This window comes from Ambystoma mexicanum, chromosome 4p, assembly GCF_040938575.1.
Source record: "Ambystoma mexicanum isolate Mex_15411 chromosome 4p, UKY_AmexF1_1, whole genome shotgun sequence".
NCBI lineage: Eukaryota > Metazoa > Chordata > Amphibia > Caudata > Ambystomatidae > Ambystoma > Ambystoma mexicanum.
The window spans coordinates 1052940461-1052960671 of NC_090927.1; the positions used below are offsets into that span (position 1 = coordinate 1052940461).

The following is a 20211-nucleotide window of genomic DNA, read 5'->3' on the forward strand; positions in this document are numbered from 1 at the left end:
CAATTCACTCTTCCCTGGAACCACTATACGCAATATACAAAAACTTCAAGTCATTGAAAACAATGCCCTTAGAGCTGCACTGCACATCCCAAAAGAGGCTCTATTTCCGCAGCCAGAAAGAATGCCCATTGGCTCCCCATCAGGGTTGAATTAAATTCAAAACTCTTACCCTTACACATAAATGTCTGGCCCACAACACCGCAAAATACCTATCCAACAAAATCATTAAATCTTAATCTAACAGACCCACTAGAGCCTCCTACTCCCATTGTATATCCATTCCGAGATTCAAACTCAAGAAATCAGGAGGTGACTGTTTCCCGCTGGTGGTGGTGGCCAAATATTGGAATGCCCTACCACCTCACCTAAGAGCTGAAACTTCACTCTGGTTTTTCCGCAAAGGCCTAAAAACCTGGCTCATCTCTCAGAACGCATAATCCCCTGCTAGCCTCCTTTCAGCACAACTAATGGTGAGAGCCTAGTCAATGCGTGTTCTCTTCCTAGCAATGAATATGTGTCTGCACCTACAATGTAATTCCAATGCTTCCAAGTAATGAATGTGGGCCTCATTATGAGGTTGCTGGTCAGGTAACAACGGTACCGTTATGCTTGACAGTACCGTGGTTACTGGACCGGCAAACTCCAAGTTGTGCCCCGGGTGCCTTTCATTCCACCAGGTCTGCCCAGGCGGAATGAAAGGCACCCGCGAGCACCGCAAGCCTTTAGCACCGGCACCATTATGAACGGTGCGGTTGCTACAGGCATCCCCATTCCCGTTGAGCCATACAGGGCTGAAATGGGAATGGGGATCTACCGGCACCAGCACCCGTGAAAGGGCAATTACCGGGTCCGGAGGGGTCAGAATACCCCGGTAATTGCCCATTCGTGGGTGCCGGACTTCCATGCTGGTATGGAGGTAGCCTTGCTGCTCTTACTGGCAAGGCTACCTCCAACCTCGTAATGAGGCCCTATGTGTCTGCACCTACAATGCTCAAGCAAGCAGACAGGCAGCACTGAGACAGCAAAACACACCAAAAAGAGAGACAAGCTAGGCAACAGGCTTATGCAGTCATCTGATGAACAGTGTAAAGAGACAGTCAAGGCAACAGTGGAAAACTGAATGAAACATTTGGGAAAATTGATGCAAGAAAATCCGGGAAATTTTTCTTATCAGCACTTAAGACGTACACATCCCCAGGGACAAAAAAACCTGTAAATTCAATCATCACGCTACCCATGAGGCTATCTGCTTTGGATAAGTCGGCTGATGCTAGGTGGAAAGAGGCAGCCAGGGCAGCAGTGGAACATTTTATGAAAAGCTTGGTTACCGTGTAGCCTGGCCAACACTAGGTATATCTGCTACTTATTTGTTTTTGTGGACACTTATCCCTTATATATTGTACATGAAGGACTGGGGAAAAGATCTCTAAGAAGGCAATGGGAGTGGGTAGCTGGTGAATTTTTTTATTGGGGTGCCATCCGACCAAGGCGTGTTTAGTGGGGCTCTTCCCCAAATACAATTTTATAACTAATCGGTTACATTTTGCAGCCAAGATGTTGAGGGGAGGGTGTCAATGAAACATCCCTGCCCATATCCTGGCACCTGCCATACAGGTAGAGCAGTAGGGTCTCACCACCCAAGGCAGACCTAACCTTCTGGGGGGCACAGGAGAACCATCTAGTCATTTTTCCGCCTGTAGTACACAAGCATGAATGGCCAATGGCCAATGAATGGAAGCAAAACACCTGCAGCCTGCATGGCTCAATGGGCATGCACAGTTGGGATACTCTGTGCATAGGGAAACCTTGCTTCCCTAGCAACACGCTGGCACAGTAGCCCTCCCTCTGCTGCATTCAGCAACCGAGGAACCCTCAGGTATTTACCGGTCAGCTTTGGCTCATCCATAGTGGGCAGTTGGTTGGCGCCCTGTCACCCATTTTAGATGAGCACCCATGAATGGAGTAAAAGATACTAGAGGAGAGACTCGAATCTAAGATTTGAGAAGGCGAAAAACAGAAAGGTCAAACGGAACAAGTGTTTTACAATGGAGACAGGTTAAACGGAACAAGTGTTTTACAATGGAGACATGAGAACAACATTGAGTCTTGAAAAAAGACAAATGCTTGGATCTGGAGGGGAGCATTAGAATGACAGGGATATGTTTCTGCTCCAGCCAACCACTCATACAATTTGAGAAACCCAGTCTAATACTATAATCTTCATGCAGTGGTTTAGGTGTGAAAAGGACGAGGGGTGGTAGAAGATCACATTGAACCAGCAGGCTAACTAAGTCAGTGTAAGTGTCATGTCTCGGCGAGGGTGGCGGATTTGGAACCGCTGGCGCTATGGTCCGCCATAGCTAGTTCCATTGTGTTCTCCCTCTTGCGGGTGTTATCGGTCTAGTGTTTGCACGCGCACGTACCCGGAGGTATTTATTCAGCCGCTTCCGGGTTACGGGCGCGTTGCAACGTTGCCTGGTTACCCACCCGTGTTTCCGTCGCTATCGCTGTGCTTTGTTTTTTCCGTTTCAGACCTCGCGTCCGTTATCACCCTCTCCTCCAGGAGCCCTCTTACCTTTTTTCCACTCTCTTGCTCCTCCTATACTCGCTCTCTCTCTCTCTCTCTCACCCTCTCTTTCGTTCCGTTTCTTCCCTTTTCTCCCTATTCGCCTCTTAGTCATTGCCCCTCTCTAGTTTCTCCCTCTTTCCCTGCCTACTTCCTCCTTCTTTCCTTTACCCTTGTCTTCAGCCTTGTACTTATTAGCCAACCCGTGTACCAGACCTTTGCCTGCCTTTTTGGATTACCTCTGCCACCTACCTTGTACTTGTCAGCCAGCCCGTGTACCAGACCTCTGCCTGCCTTTTCGGATTGCCTCTACCACCTACCTTGTACTTGTCAGCCAGCCCGTGTACCAGACCTCTGCCTGCCTTTTCGGATTGCCTCTACCACCTACCTTGTACTTGTCAGCCAGCCCGTGTATCAGACCTCTAGCTGCCTTTTTGGATTACCTCTGCCGCTTTCATCCTAGCGTTGGTTCCACTTCGTCTTCTGGTTCACTCAAGCCTGTTCCACAACCACCGCGCGGAAGTCTCTCAAGGGGTTTTTTATGCCGTTGGCTTTTTCCCCTATCTGGACGTTCCCGGAGGTTTAACCCCCGTCACACCTGTTACGGTGGCACGGTGGCATCCTTCTGTGGACGTCCCTATCTACATAAAAAAAAGCAGAGACCCAAAAGCAACGAGAAGAGGAAAATAAAGAAGAAGGACAAAGGTGAGGAGCTTGGGGAGGGTGGTGAGACGGAATCTTCTTGTGAAGGAGAGGATATTACAGACCCGTGTGACAGTTTGCAACGCCCCAAAGAACCCAGTATGGCAACACCACAACAAGTTCAGGAACTTGGTGCTGCAGTACAAGGCCTGAACTTAGAAGTACAGAATCTCAAGGCTGGTAATACAGCGTTACAGCAACGTATGACAGAGAGAGAACGACCCTCTACAGACCTTCCTTCGCTCCCTTTGGTATCTGGCAAGTTTGATGGATCACTAAAGAGAGTTAAAGAATTTTTGGATGCCTGGATGCCTGTAATCTTCACTTCTCTTTTCGTCCTCAAACCTTTGTGTCAGACCATGCCAAAGTGGGGTTTATGATTACCCATATTTCTTTCAAGACCCTCTTACAGCAAACCTTTTTGTGCACAGAAAGTACGTTTCTAGCTTCGGAAGACCTTCTGGACATCCGACGGGGGAATTCCGACCTGTTGACATATATCACCACCTTTAAACAAGTTGCAGCTGAAGCAGGATGGCAGGAGCAGGCTCAATATGCCATCTTCCGGCGGGGATTGAGAGAGGATCTCAAGGATGAGCTGGCCCGTATCGCTCGACCAGCCTCATTTGCCGACCTCATCACTGCTACTCTTCGGATAGACTTCCGACTGTCGGAACGCCGGGCTGAAAAGAAGAAGACCAAGTTCTTTGGGCCCCCTGCCCAGGAAACCCATCCTCCTACGTCCGTGCCTTCCTCACGGCAAGGAAAAGAAGAACCAATGCAAATCAGTACAGCTCGAGCTCCGCTCACCCCGGAAGAACGTAAGAGACGTAGGGATGGCAGCTTATGCATGTATTGTGGAGCATCCACTCACTTCTTACGGAATTGTCCAGACGTTCCTCCCAGACGGTCGGGAAACGATCGCCCTCGGTAAGTGTTAGGACTCACTTCCGAGGGGCCACTCCAAGTCCTTAGATAACCCTTTCGGTATCCTCCTCGGAGATACCTGAAGATTCTCATCTCATGGTGCTTTCTGTAACCCTCAAACTAGGAACCACTGAAATAACCTACCAGGCCTTACTCGATTGCGGAGCGGCCGGTAACTTTATTGATACCCTGTGGGTGGAACAAAAGGGTATTATCCGTGTCGCCAAACAAGAAGACCAGAAGGTGGAAGGTGTCGATGGGGAACCTTTAAGTTCTGGGTTGATTACCCACACCACGGAAGAACTCACTCTATCCATTCAACAGCATTCTGAAAAGATTGTCTTTGACATAATTCGTGCAGCCCTCTTTCCCCTCATTTTGGGGATTGGTTGGCTACGAAAACACAACCCTCATATTGGCCCTCATTCTGACTCAGGCGTTAAGGGGTTTACGGCGGCGTAAACGGTGCCGACCCTTAACGCCTGATTACAAGGTTCCCTTTGCGGGATGGCTTTTAACGGCTGCTTTTTTGCAGCCGTTAAAATCCATGCCGCAAAGGGACCTTGGCGATAATTACGGCACCGTAATTTACGGTGCCGTAATTATCGTCTTTCCCCATTCCCATTATGCCCTATGGGGCGAAAATGGGAATGAGGAAGGGTAAAATGGGAAATGGGGATTTACCGCCCCACTCACCTTGGAATGGGGCGGTAAATCCGCCAACCACCATGGCGTAAACGTAGTTTACGCCATGGTGGTAAGGGTACGACCCAGGCGGTAACTTACCGCCTGGGTCGTAATGAGGGCCATTGACTGGACAAAGAACCTACTAAGCTTCCAATCTAAATTCTGCAAGACGGAATGTCTCCGGAGCCAAGATATGAAACATGTAAGACCACAAGTAGCTGTGAACCCAGAGCCGTCCATTGTCTACCGCACCATCTCAAGGAATTTGCTGAGGTAGTTACCGAGAAGATCCCCATAGAACTACCTCCACACCGACCGGAAGATTGCTGCATCGACCTCACACCCGCAGCACTGGTGCCCTTCTGCAGGATGTTTCCTCTATCCCTGGATGAAAGACGTTATCTCAGAGAGTACCTGGATAACAACTTAGCCAATGGACTAATTAGGCCTTCGAAATCTCCATCAGGAGCCTCATTATTCTTCATCCCCAAGAAGGAGACACAGGAATTGCTTCCTTGTATAGACTATCGGGGCTTGAACAAGGTAACCATTAAGGATCGTTACCCGATGCCCTTGATAACAGAGATTATTCAAGCAGTCCAGGGTGCCACCATGTTCACCAAACTTGATCTACGGAATGCCTATCATCTGCTCCGCGTACAGACAGGTGATGAGTGGAAAACGGCATTCAGGATCCCGTTTGGGGTTTTTGAGTATCACGTGATGCCTTTTGGGTTAGTCAACGCCCCTTCAATCTTCCAACGCTTTATGGACCGTCTTTTTTCTGATTTGCTGTGCCATACCACCATTGTATATCTCAATGATATTCAGGTGTTTTCCAACACATCAGAATAACACAAAGAACATGTTAAGGAAGTCTTCCAAAGATTAAGAGACAATCATCTCTCTGTCAAACTCAACAAATGTTTGTTCTCTGCCACTTCCATTCCCTATTTGGGATTCATCCTCTCCAGTCAAGGAATTTCTATGTACCGCCGCAAGGTGAGTTCGATTTTGGAGTGGCCGTCACCTAAATCTGTCAAAGAGATTGAAAGGTTTATTGGCCTAGCAAACTTTTATCGGAAGTTCATCTCCAATTTCTCTCAGAAGATCTTACCTATCACGACTCTTCTCAAGAAGTCGTCGGCCCCTTTCACAAGGTCTACAGAAGCCGAAGATAGTTTTCGCAGTCTCAAAGAAGCCTTTTGTACCGCTCCCATTCTCCTCCAGCCGGATCAAGTTCTACCCTTTATCTTAGAGACGGATGCCTCTGCTGCTGCGATAGGGGCGGTATTGTTGCAGGAACATCAAGGCTTGGAACATCCCATCTCGTATTTTTCAAAAACTCTAAATGCCAGCCAAAAGAATTATTCTGTTATTGAACGCAAATTGTTAGCCATGAAATCGCCCTGTCTTGAGTGGCGCCATTTACTGCAGGGAGGCGAACACCCTTTCACCATCCGGACCGACCACAAAAACCTACAAGTCCTAAGACAATTTGAATGCTACAACACTCGTCAAGCACGATCGGCTCACTTTTTTGCTCAATTTGATTTTGTCATCACTTACATACCCGGTAACCAGAACTTGGTGGCAGATTCCCTTTCTCGCCGGTGCAACTACATGTCTGAATCAGAAACCTCCTGAGAATTGATGTTTCCTCTAAACAAGTGTATCGGAATGCTCTCTACATTCTTGAGACAGGTGAGAGATGCTTCTGGGGAACAATTCAAAGTGGACCAACATCCCAAGGACATCAAGTATAACATCAGAGACGGCCTCTACCTAGTAAGAGGTAAACTTTATTTACCCACGCGAGACCTCCGGAAGATAGCTTTAACTTGGTGTCATGATTCTAAGATTGCAGGTCATAGAGGTGGTAAGGGCACCTTAGAGTATCTACAAAGACATTTCTACCGGCCTGGTATGCGTGAAGATGTCGTTCATTATGTACAGTCCTGGACTGTTTGTCTTCGTAACAAGAATTCACACCAAAAGCCTGTAGGATTCTTGGAACCCTGTGCGGTTCCCGTCGGCCCCTGGAGTACCATCTCGACAGATTTCATCGTTGAGTTGCCCCGATCTCAAGGATGTACATGCATCATGGTGGTGGTAGATTCTTTTTCCATACTGGCTCACTTCTCCCCCTTGCCGGGGGTGCCGTCTGCAACCGAAATGGCAGAGGTGTTCTTGAAAGACATCTTTCGTCTCCACGGGATACCTACAAAAATCATCTCGGATCGGGGAAGTCAATACACTTCCCGGTTTTGGAAAGACTTCTGTGGAAGGTTGGGAGTAGAGAGAGCTTTGACGTCTGGGTTCCACCCTCAATCAAATGGACAGACAGAACGTTTCAATGGAACCCTTGAACAATATTTACGATGCTTCGTAAACCACCAGCAGGGCAATTGGTTCTCACTATTACCCTTAGCTGAGTTTTCTTATAATAACTCTGTTCACTCTGCTCTTGGTATGAGTCCTTTTTTTCTGCACCTGTGGCTATCACCCCTGCTCGATCTTGCCCATTTCTGACTTTCCCTCCAATCTACCCTCTGTGGATTCCTCACTCGCCCTCCTTCGAGAAGTCTATGAGAAAGCTAGGAAAGGTCTCAGTGAGGCTCAAGAGCGCTACAAGACACAAGTCGACAAGCACCGACGACCTGTCCCTGGGTGGGAAGTAGGATCTCGGGTCATGCTGTCTACAAGATACTTACCTAGATGGACTCACCCCTCCAAGCTACCCCCTAGGTTCATAGGACCATACAAGAAGATCACACAGGTGATCAATCCGGTAGCTTTTCGATTAAGACTCCCCATAGGTCTTCGTAGAGTACACCCGGTCTTCCATGCATCTCAATTGAAACCTTTTCATGAGGATACTTGGTCTCGCCATCCCAAGAGTACTCCTTTACCCTCAGATTCCACCCAGGAGGAGTATGAAGTTGCCCAGATCTGCGATTCAAGGTGTCGCAGAGGTAGACTGGAGTATCTTGTGCGGTGGAAAGGATTTGCCTGGTCAGAAAATTCCTGGGAACCTACCGCTCATATCAATGCCCCTTTCCTAGTACGTACATTTCATTTCCATCATCCCGGCAAGCCCGGGGGAGGGCACCCTAGGAGGGGGCATACTGTCATGTCTCGGCGAGGGTGGCGGATTTGGAACCGCTGGCGCTATGGTCCGCCATAGCTAGTTCCATTACGTTCTTCCTCTTGCGGGTGTTATCGGTCTAGTGTTTGCACGCGCACGTACCCGGAGGTATTTATTCAGCCGCTTCCGGGTTACGGGCACGTTGCAACGTTGCCTGGTTACCCACCCGTGTTGCAGTCGCTCTCGCTGTGCTTTGTTTTTTCCGTTTCGGACCTTGCGTCCGTTATCACCCTCTCCTCCGGGAGCCCTCTTACCTTCTTTTCCACTCTCTTGCTCCTCCTATACTCACTCTCTCTCTCTCACTCTCTCTTTCGTTCCGTTTCTTCCCTTTTCTCCCTATTCGCCTCTTAGTCATTGCCCCTCTCTAGTGTCTCCCTCTTTCCCTGCCTACTTCCTCCTTCTTTCCTTTACCCTTGTCTTCAGCCTTGTACTCATTAGCCAACCCGTGTACCAGACCTTTGCCTGCCTTTTTGGATTACCTCTGCCACTTTCATCCTACCGTTGGTTCCACTTCGTCTTCTGGTTCACTCAAGCCTGTTCCACAACCACCGCATGGAAGTCTCTCAAGGTTTTTTTTTATGCCGTTGGCTTTTTCCCCTATCTGGACGTTCCCGGAGGTTTAACCCCCGTCACACCTGTTACAGTGGCATGGTGGCATCCTTCCATGGACGTCCCTATCTACATAAAAAAAAGGAGAGACACAAAAGCGACGAGAAGAGGAAAACCAAGAAGAAGAACAAAGGTGAGGAGCTTGGGGAGGGTGGTGAGACGGAATATTCTTGTGAAGGAGAGGATATTACAGACCCGTGTGACAGTAAGGCACTGAAAAGCCATTTGCTAAACCCATGCGACTTGGCAGAGGGAATTATGAATTATAAATGGACGAGCTAGCTGAGCGTTAGGCTAAGTGCTGGGATCAAGCATGACTCAAGTATTGAGCCACTGCCCGGCAATAACATAAAACAAGGCCTGTCTACAAATGAAGGAGGAACAAAATTCCACCTGGCTCGATAACTCTTCCCTTTATCACCACCACAGTCAACATGAGAAGGATGTCAGTGACAATCGCCAAACAGCATTGATGAAATAGGCCCACATTGGCATGCCAAGCCTGAGAAACAGACAGCACTTTATTTACATCACACTAACTGAAGTGTGTGTTCATTTATGTTTATCTTTTTAATTTATTTGTAGGTATTTTGGGTCTATCAATTTTTCTCTTTATATATTAGGGTGGAGGTAATTTACTGTTACAACCTAGAGGAACACCACAGGATGTTTAGCCTATACTGCAAGGGCATATATTATAAGAGCCACAGCTCTATACCATATAAAAAAAGAGTTGACATCTAGGTTAGCGATGGCCTGCCAGTTTAGAGTGCTTGAGGTCCACTCTATGAAATTGGTGCTGCCACATTCCAACTCGAAACATCAGCTTTATTCTGAGTCGCCCCTCTAGGTCCACTCCTGATCAACATTGGGGTGCCTAGGAGCTCACTACCTAACCCTCTAATTCTCTTAAAACCCTTTCAGCTCCTTTGGCATCAGTTTTCAAATGTGTTGTGCCCACCAAAGGCAGCCAACAAAGGGTTTATGTATGGGTTCCTTCGAGAAGCCGAGGACGAGGTTTGCACATTTACCATTTTTTGCCGTGTTGGTAACTCCAATGTGAGCTAAAGCTTGGTCGCAAGGTGTTAGTCTGCATCCCTCTCCTAACCGAAGATCCAGCATTAGGCCACTGGGGCATCTATGGGCAAATCACTGTACAAACCGTTTTACAGGGAATGGAAGTACTCAAGGTGCCCTGGCCTCAAGACCCACAGGGAATGTGTGCCCCAGCCAGGGTGCTTTACAAAATGGAATCTTCTCACCTTGTGAAGCCAATTAAGTTTCCGGCAGGTGCCCGGTAAAAGATGCCTACCCACCTTTCTAGCTGCACATGCAGGTCCTGAAATGAAAGTGAGTTGCAAAACATGCAGAATGGCCCAAGCGTGGTCAGGCCCAAGGCTCTTTAAACATAAAGTGTGAGTGCTTGCTGCTGAAAAAAAGGTTGCTGCAAGAAGACCAGCGCCCAAAGTCACAAAACCGAGTAATAAGCGCAGGGAGTACCTGGAGAAAAGATAAAGGCTTTCAGTGTGATGAAGCGGAGTCGCTGCAAGAAGCTATGAGCCAGGGCTGGGAGCATGTGCAAGGAAAGTCTCGTATGGGTGTGTTGCTGTGCATCAGGCTTCACTCGTGTCCCCTCCCCGTGGACAATATCCCATAAGTATGGTGGAAAGGGCACAGGGCAATGGAGTGACAGAATTTATGATTCTACTACCTGTCCCACAAATGCATCCCCTCTCTTTTTTCTCTACAATGACATGTCAGTTAATCTGTTTATATTTCTTAAAACCTAGACAGCTCCCTTTACTTCATGCAAAACCACCAAACTCTTGACCATTCATGATCCCTTTTTCTGCACAGAACGGACTCGCAATAGCCATTCCTTTCCCATCACACCGCTACAATAATCCCTTTACATCACTTGCCTTACAGAGGCATCCTTGTATCCACTGACTGCCCAGTCTTTGTGATCCTGCTGTTAGAAAATAGCCTACAATTGCATACAAAATGTTGTACACATCTCATACCATACTGAAGAGGGGTGCTGTGCCCATAGGATAAGGAAGGAAGGGCACGTCCTTAGCTAAGGCCACTGTTGTAGTGCATATGGTTGGAGACTTAGGGGCATTGTTAATTGTGAAAGGAAAGCAAGGTTCATTTTACAAACTGTAAGAACAAATCAATTACCTTAAAGGAATTGCAGTAAGCAAATTCTGTTCCAATGCCAAGTTCGTCAAATGTGCACATCTCTGAAGAGCCGCGCCTTCAAAGTAACTAATTGCGTTGTTGTCAAGAAACAAATGCTTCAAGTCCTGCAGACCCTGGAAATCCTGCAGGGTCACCTTTGGAATAAAGTTACCACTGCAGTCGAGCTTCTGCAGTCTTGAAGGTAGTCTGGGTGGCACAGTTTTCAGCTGGTTCCTGGACAGCTCCAGGGCGGTGAGGTTTGCAGGTAGGAGCGCGCCATCAAGTGAAGAAATCTGATTGTTGGAAAGAAGAAGATCTGTCACATTTTCCAAGTGCTTTACCTCCCTCAGCCTTAAATGCTTAATGTGGTTCCTCTCCAGCTTTATGGATTGCAGGGTCTTGGGAAGTTCATGTGGAATCTTGGTGAGCAAGTTGCCAGATAAGCTGAGATACTGGAGATAAGGGAGATGTGCAAAGAAGTTCCCCGGGAAAGACTGCAGTTTGTTGTTTTCCAAACTCAGATTCTTCAGCCTGGGAAGTCTGAGTGGACCAGAGGCTGTCTCAATGCAATTACCATCCAAAACGAGAGTCTGTAAATTAAAAAGTGGAGAAAACATAACTGCCGAGAAAGCTGTGACAAGGTTGTTTTTAATTTCAAGCACTTGCAATTTTTTTAAGCCTTCAAAATCAGACTGCTGGATGACGTTGATGAGATTATCTCCAAGCTTCAGCACCTCCAGGCTGGACGGCAGAGGTCTGGGGATGTTCCTCAGTTTGTTGTTCAAGAGTTCCAAACTCTTCAGTCTACTTAGTGCTTTGAAGGTATGATTTGCTATGGACTCCGTTCCGCTTGAAAACAGGATAAGCTCTTCCAGGCCTGGCACCCTGCTGAAGTCCGTCACCTAAGAGAGAATCACAGTATTAAAAGGAATCACTGTTTGAGGCATATTACCACTAACAGATGGGTGCTGTGCTTAGCTTGTTACAGGATAGCCTCGAGTCCTTCAATCAGAAAGGGAGATTATTAAAATCTCTTTTGGGGGATTTGCCATGTCTCTTTGCAGACTGTTTCTAACTTTTTTTGCCAATGGCTAGTTCACTTCAGCCTTTGAATGTGTAATAAAAAAACATAGATATATTCTGAAGGACTGAAGGCATAGACACATGATGAATATATGCACAGTACAATAAACGAATTGTAGTAGCCCACACTTGAAAATCTCTTCTCTTAGAGGAGCTTCCAATCGAATAAATAGTAGTTGCACATCTCTAAAAATATATCCAAAATCTTCATGCAGAGGATCCGTATTTTATAAAAAGGGATAGACCTATTTGATAATACAACATATTAATGCAACTAGTATTCTCATTTAATTCACTTACATACACGCATTGTACATTTTAGGTTTCACATACATGCAAACATGGACTGTGAATCCATTATTTAAACTCATACTTCATTTTTCTTCAAGCACATTATTTTGTAAGTGCATTCAGTGAAAACCCAAAAAGTCTGTCCTCACATTAAGTTACCACAGGTTTTCCAAAACCATGGTTATATATCTCATGCAACTAATGCAATATGTAATCCATGATCACTGAGACAAATCAACACATGTCAAATGGAACAACAAAACCAAACAAACATCTGGGAAATCATGTAACAGCCACCGTTAACACTTTGACGAATGTGGAGTAATTATCCCTTCTACCCAGTGGGGAGCTACCCCCTTTCAAGGTAGGTAGGTGAGCCTGCTAAGCAAGACACTCCCTAGGGGTCTGAGCAAGTGGGACCTCACTAGTAGTGACTCCCCTCTTGGGGCAAGGACTCCCATTCTGATAAGGAACTCCCGATCCAGAGACCATTATCTGCCTACATGGGAATTGGAAAGACTGTTCTGTTTTGAATACTTCTGTTTTGAATCCAACAAATAGTGATATTTTCTCAATCTTTTTGGTACAGGTAATGCTGGATCTTGCCTGAACTCCACAGTCAAAGAAGAAAGACACACACCTTTTGTTTCAGATGACGTTGTTAGGCGATCCTCAGCACATCAGGCCCCCCCACATCAGAACACTGCTCACATTCCCCAAACATCTCCACCCCAGCTTCGAGGCTCAAGGGATTCGGTGAACCCACAGAACCGAAAACACCGTACCTTCTTTGGTGTACGGGCTCGTTTACAACCTTTCCTGCATTGGCAACTGCCTTGGAGGATGTATCGCAGAAGGGACGGCGTTACGTCATCACGTCGGTCACGTGATACAGTGTGGCGTTCCTCACGTGATCCTGGTGGACGTCACATGGCCCAGAGACGTCACATGACCCAGGGACACGCAGTATAAAGAACTGAGAGGCAGGACGATCATTGCTTCTCAGCTGGCTTCGGACCCTGTTTGGCGTTATTACTTGCTCCTTGCTACCTCGACCACGGAACTCTATCTTGGACTCTCTTGGACACCCCTTTGTACCTTTGCCTGAAACTGTTTACCTGTTGCCGGATTTCTGGACTGCACATCGACTTGTCTTTGGATCATCCCTGAGTATCTTGCTGTACTTCTACGCCCAAGTCAAGCCCTATCTTACAGGTGGCCTACCTGTATCCACGCTTACCTGCGGTTCTACCACTCCAGGGACCGCTGTATCTTTTTGAGCCTCGAACCTCCCTACTAGGTTACCTGGGTCTCCCTTACACCAGATAGGTAAGACACTTTAGATTCTTTTGTTTACCTGCCTGTATTGTGATTGCCTGGTGCTTAACCTCATTCCTTCTTGACAGCAGCATCGGTGTTCCAGAGGCTCCGTGGATCTGGGAAGACTTCTCTCACCTGTGGCCTCAAGGGTCGCACAGCGGGTTTCTATTTTGTTCCCCTGTGCGTCACTTGGGGACGGAGGTCTCATCGGTCTACACGACACTCAAGTGAGAACAGACTGAGAAGCCATATAGTCGTGTTAGACGATGCAGGGATCCACGGACGAACCCATAACTGCTTTAGTTCAGGCAATTACAATATTAAGGGCAGATATGGCCGCCGCAAACACAGTGATCCATCAAAGGTTGGATACCATACAGAGCGTTCAGCATTCCCTTCCTGCAGACCCTGAGTTTGGAGATGGCAGCTCCTCCACTACACCCCCTCCCTTGGCTACTTCTACAGTCCCGACTCCAATAATCCTCCCAACTCCTTCCCCCCTGGCTGCTCCTGAACGTTACCAGGGTGATCCCAAGAAATTCAGAACCTTTGTTAACCAGTGCAAGTTACATTTCTTATGCAGGCCTTTGGCTTTTCCCACTACCACTGCTAAGGCCGCCTTCGCCCTTTCCCATTTAGCTGGAACAGCTGCCGCTTGGGCTAATCCCCTGTTAGAAAACAATAGCCCAGTTCTTTACGACTTTGATTTGTTGGTCCTAGAAATGTCCCGAGTATTCGATACTCGACACAAGGCACAGTCTAGGGATTTGGAGTTGTTGGAATTGACTCAGGGCAAAAGAACTCTGATAGAGTACATCACCCGGTTCAATCAGCTAGTTGCGGAAACATCATGGCCAGAAAACAAGCGGGCGGTGGTCTTTTATAGGGGGTTGAGTAACACCATGAAAGACGCTTTAGCAGTGATCCCTTCTATGCCTACTCAGTATCAGGAATTGGTTGATCTCGTCCTGCAGGTAGATGCACGCCGATCGGAGCGTAGAGCTGAATTGGGGGCCTCTTCCTCTCCTACTCTTGTTAATACTCCCGCCTCCAGTACTGAAGAACCCATGCAAGTAGGAGGGTTACGCAGTCCTATTACAACATCTGAGAGGGAACGTAGAAGGGTAGATAATGCGTGCTTTTATTGTGGCACCACTGGACATTTCGTGAAAGAGTGTCCTCGACGTCCCAAGAAGAGTCAGGTTTTTCGGATGGCTCGACCTTAGAACCGGAGACCAGGTCGAGTGTCCCATCATCTTCTCCGGGTACCCCTCTTGCCTTTGCTCGTGTTCAACCCATCTCCGTAAAGGCTACTCTATGTCCCTCTACTGGCCTTCTTCATGCAGTCAATATCATTATTGATTCCGGTGCCACTGGTAATTACATAGATATTGATTTGGCCCATTCCCTCAATCTACCCTTAGTGGTAAAAACACGACCGGAACATGTCCAAGCCGTAGACGGCTCCGCATTGGTTTCTGGTCCTGTTAGACATCAAACTGCACCCCTCTTGTTGAACATACAAGACATACACACAGAAACCTTAAGTTTTGATTTGATCACCGCACCTCAATTCGGTATCATACTAGGGATTCCCTGGTTACGTGAACATAATCCACTGATCAATTGGCAAGCAGGCACTGTACTCTTTGAGTCCGATATTTGTCAGAATTATTGTCTCCCGACCCATCAGGCCCCTGACACACCCTCTCGGGTCTTGGGAGCCTTAGCACAACTCACACTGACAGTTGACGATCCAGAAGTCATACAGTCCCATACTGTTGGGGGGTTGATGTCCGGGATTCCGCCAGAATATCGGGCTTTCGAATCAGTTTTCGATCAAGGCTCGTCTGAGGTACTTCCCCCACATAGAACTTACGACTGCCCAATCGAATTGCTTCCTGATTCCACTGTTCCTTCGGGCAGGATCTACTCTTTGTCTCCTTCGGAGGAACTGGTGTTAAAAGAATATGTACAGAACGCCCTGCGTTTAGGACACATCCGCCCCTCCACTTCACCAGCGGCAAGTCCTATCTTCTTTGTACCCAAGAAGGAGGGGGATTTACGTCCTTGTGTAGATTATCGGCGTCTTAACGCGATCACCAAGAAGGATAGATATCCCATCCCGTTAATCACTCCACTCTTAGATCATTTAACACATGCTTCCATTTTTACCAAACTTGATCTACGCGGCGCATACAATTTGGTACGCGTTCGCGAGGGAGATGAGTGGTAAACTGCTTTCTGTACTCGTTACGGCTTGTACGAATATCTTGTCATGCCCTTTGGCTTATGTAACGCCCCGGCCACGTTCCAACGATTCATGAATGACATTTTCAGGGATATTCTGGATGTGTACATGGTTGTGTATTTGGACGACATCCTGATCTTCTCTCGGGATCTTGATGACCATGTAAAACACGTCCGAGAAGTATTAACCCGTTTAAGCAAACATTCCTTATTTGCCAAACCTGAGAAATGTCAGTTCCATAAGACCTCTGTTGAGTTTTTGGGTTTCCACATCACCCCTGGGGCGTTATCCATGAACGAGTCTAAGGTCAAAGCAGTCTTAGATTGGCCAGTACCTCAAACACTCAAGTCCTTGCAGGCCTTTTTAGGATTCGCCAACTTTTATAGGCGTTTCATTTCTTCCTTTTCTACGATTGTAGCCCCACTCACGACCCTGACTAGTCCTCGGGTACCATATCAGTGGCAGAGAGAACAGCAGGAGGCTTTTGAGACTTTGGAAACCGCCTTTACTACCGCACCGGTACTCCAACATCCCAATCCTGATCTTCCGTTCATAGTCGAGGCAGATGCCTCTTCCTTTGCCCTCGGGGCGGTACTGTCACAAACATGTCCTAATACAGGCAAATTACATCCAGTGGCATACCACTCCCGTAAGTTTTCCAGTACTGAGTCTCACTATACCGTTACGGAAAAAGAACTCTTGGCTGTCATGGACGCTTTCCGTGTTTGGCGTCATCATCTTCTGGGGGCTAAACATCCCATCACAGTATACTCCGATCATCGGAATCTACAGGATTTGGCCTCTCTGAAATGCATTAATAGCAGACAGGTCCGATGGCATCTTTTCTTTTCCTCTTTTGACTTCCGTATTATGCACCGTCCTGGAACGGCACATGGGAAGGCGGATGCCTTGTCACGTTCCCCGGGGGGGGTCCAATTGCCTACATTCCCCGACACTGTTCTCGGAAAGAGTCATGTGATTTGTCTCTGTACTCCCTCATTGTCACTGATAGACTCGGTTCGATCCTGGACTAGCGATCATTCTGACCAGTTGCGAGAATGGGACCCAGTGTTTTCTGATGGATTACCGTTCGTACATGAACGCCTGTTCCTTCCCACACCTGACACACGTAATCTGGCCCTTGAGTGGTCTCATGACGCTCCCTTTAACGCTCACCCCGGACAAGAGCGCACTTTAGATCTTCTCAAGCGTTGGTGTTGGTGGCCTTCTATGAAGCGCGATGTAGAATGTTATGTTAGAACATGCGCAGTATGTGCTCAGGCTAAACATCAAAGGGGTCGACCAATTGGGTTGTTGCTTCCGCTTCCGGTACCTCCCAGGCCCTGGCATACGTTGACGATGGATTTCGTTACTGATCTCCCCAAGTCGAAGGGCTTCGACTCCATCTGGGTGGTGGTGGACACATTCACTAAAATGGCCCGTTTTGTTCCCTGCAAAGGTATCCCTTCGGCTCCTGTATTAGCGGATTTGTTTTTTGAACATGTGTTCATGCTATTCGGCCTTCCTTCGGTCATTATATCTGATCGAGGGTCACAGTTCACCTCTTGGTTTTGGAGATCCCTGACGAAGCTATTGGGCATTGATACCAGGTATTCTTCGGCCTATCATCCTGAGACCGATGGACAGACCGAAAGGACGAATCAATCTATGGAACAATACCTTCGTTGCCTTATATTACAACATCAGACCTCTTGGTTGGCCGCTTTACGGCTTGCGGAGTTCGCATATAATAATGCGGCTCATTCAGCCACTGGTTATTCTCCTTTTTACGCCCTCTATGGCCAACATCCCAAGGTCTTGCCGGTCCCTGATGCTTCTGATTCTGCGAACCCTGCGGCCACGACATGTCTTAGGGATCTTTCTGCCTTACACGCTAGTACAGTGGTTCATCTCACTGAAGCAAAAGCTGCTATGAAGGCCCGTGTGGATGGCAAACGTCGGGCTGCTCCCCCTCTGGTGGTGGGTTCCAGGGTCTGGTTGTCTTCCCGTCATCTTCGCCTAGTGGGTTGTCGGAAGTTGCTACCTCGCTTTGTCGGTCCTTATGTGATATCAAAGGTGGTTAATCCGGTGGCTTTCCGTCTAGTGCTTCCCATCTCCTGGCGCATCCATCCTGTGTTTCATGTCTCCCTCCTCAAACCTTGTCCCGACTCTGTCCGTCTTCGTACCCCTGTTGCGCCGGTGTCCTTGTCCTCTCCTGATGTTTTCGAGGTGTCGGCCATTTTGGGCTCCAGATGGTTTAGGGGAGGGATCCAGTATCTGGTGGATTGGAAGGGTTACGGCCCGGAGGAACGTTCATGGGTTTCCGCCTCTGACCTGAACGCCCCTCGCTTGGTAGCCCGTTTCCATTTAGACCATCCATCCTGCCCACGGGGTCGTGGGCCGTTGGGGAGGGGCTATGTTAGGCGATCCTCAGCACATCAGGCCCCCCACATCAGAACACTGCTCACATTCCCCAAACATCTCCACCCCAGCTTCGAGGCTCAAGGGATTCGGTGAACCCACAGAACCGAAAACACCGTACCTTCTTTGGTGTACGGGCTCGTTTACAACCTTTCCTGCATTGGCAACTGCCTTGGAGGATGTATCACAGAAGGGACGGCGTTACGTCATCACGTCGGTCACGTGATACAGTGTGGCGTTCCTCACGTGATCCTGGTGGACGTCACATGGCCCAGAGACGTCACATGACCCAGGGACACGCAGTATAAAGAACTGAGAGGCAGGACGATCATTGCTTCTCAGCTGGCTTCAGACCCTGTTTGGCGTTATTACTTGCTCCTTGCTACCTCGACCACGGAACTCTATCTTGGACTCTCTTGGACACCCCTTTGTACCTTTGCCTGGAACTGTTTACCTGTTGCCGGATTTCTGGACTGCACATCGACTTGTCTTTGGATCATCCCTGAGTATCTTGCTGTACTTCTACGCCCAAGTCAAGCCCTATCTTACAGGTGGCCTACCTGTATCCACGCTTACCTGCGGTTCTACCACTCCAGGGACCGCTGTATCTTTTTGAGCCTCGAACCTCCCTACTAGGTTACCTGGGTCTCCCTTACACCAGATAGGTAAGACACTTTAGATTCTTTTGTTTACCTGCCTGTATTGTGATTGCCTGGTGCTTAACCTCATTCCTTCTTGACAGCAGCATCGGTGTTCCAGAGGCTCCGTGGATCTGGGAAGACTTCTCTCACCTGTGGCCTCAAGGGTCGCACAGCGGGTTTCTATTTTGTTCCCCTGTGCGTCACTTGGGGACGGAGGTCTCATCGGTCTACACGACACTCAAGTCAGAACAGACGTACATAGAAACCAAGAGGAACTTTGAATCGAAGAGAAAGAATCCTACACAGAGGCGAGCTTCTGACAGAAAGATGTCCCGGGGAGGTGGAGCCACGCTAGATTGAGGAGCCAGCGGAAGCATGAGGAGCAAATGAGTCACCCACAAAACGCTGGAAGGCAGGCGTCATGACCGACCGGGAAGCCAAGGTCAGGTAAGAGACAGAGAAACAACCATCTCCTCTGGTGGCACGACCACAAGGAAGCCGTGGTGGGCCTGGGGCCTGGTAACTGATGCTAAGACCAGACTGTAGAAGGGAGTTCGGATCCCTGAGCTCCACACAAAAATTGCATTTGTTGCTGATATGAGCAACAGCAGGGAAGCAAGCGCACCCGAGGAGAGAACACAATTGAGAGGTACAAACATTCATAATCAAGGCTGGGGAGGCCGATGAGGTTACAGGAGCCTGATAAACCCAAGGAGAGAGAAAGTGAGCCCATGAACTCATGGGGCTTCGCAGAGCCCTGAAAAACAGAGAAACTTTAACATAAGGGAAGCAAACGCTCCCAAAGAAGTAATGCAGCTGAGAGAGGCGAACAGTCAACAAGGTTACAGGAGTCTGATAAACCTGGGTGGGCAGATGCCCTATTTAAACCAAGTTACAACAAAATGAGTAGAAAGTCAGAGGACTTTGGGGAGTCCTGAGAATCAAACAGACTCTAACATTCGAGGCTGGGATAGCCACAAGGGGCTGTGAGACAGCAAGCCTGTTCAAAGGCCAGAGGATTTTAGAGAGTCAGAGAACCACATAGTCTTATAAAGAGAAATATAGAAGAAGAGAAGCTAGAGGGTTTCATGCATCTACCCACAATACTGTCTCACAGCCCAGTCTTCCTCAGGGTCCACATTTTGTGATCTAGGGATGTCACACATTCTTCCGGCACACTAGCAGTACCCTAGGGTAGGCCTCCGATATTCATAATGGAAAAAGGACCAATACAGGCTTGAGAGGGCCTCATTACAAGTTTGGCAGTATTTCGGTCGTGATCCACCAAAATACCGGCTAACTCGATTACTGTTTCCACCACTTGGTCCCCCAGTTTTACCGTGGGGTTACAAGTGGTAGTAGGGAAGTGTAAATCCCTATT

The 20211-nt window shown here is 48.0% G+C and overlaps 1 protein-coding gene across 1 annotated transcript in view; it reads right to left on the reverse strand.

Annotated features, from left to right (window-relative positions):
* The window catches only part of LOC138452894 (nephrocan-like), a 38808-nt gene extending 18812 nt beyond the window's left edge, over window positions 1-19996 (reverse strand). Inside the window, exons 1-2 of the mRNA XM_069605238.1 lie at window positions 19946-19996; window positions 10824-11725 (exon numbers count right to left, since the gene is read on the reverse strand). Coding sequence (XP_069461339.1) covers window positions 10824-11725; window positions 19946-19996 — 953 coding nt within the window. The remainder of the gene's footprint in view (window positions 1-10823; window positions 11726-19945) is intronic.
* Window positions 19997-20211: the final 215 nt, after the last annotated feature.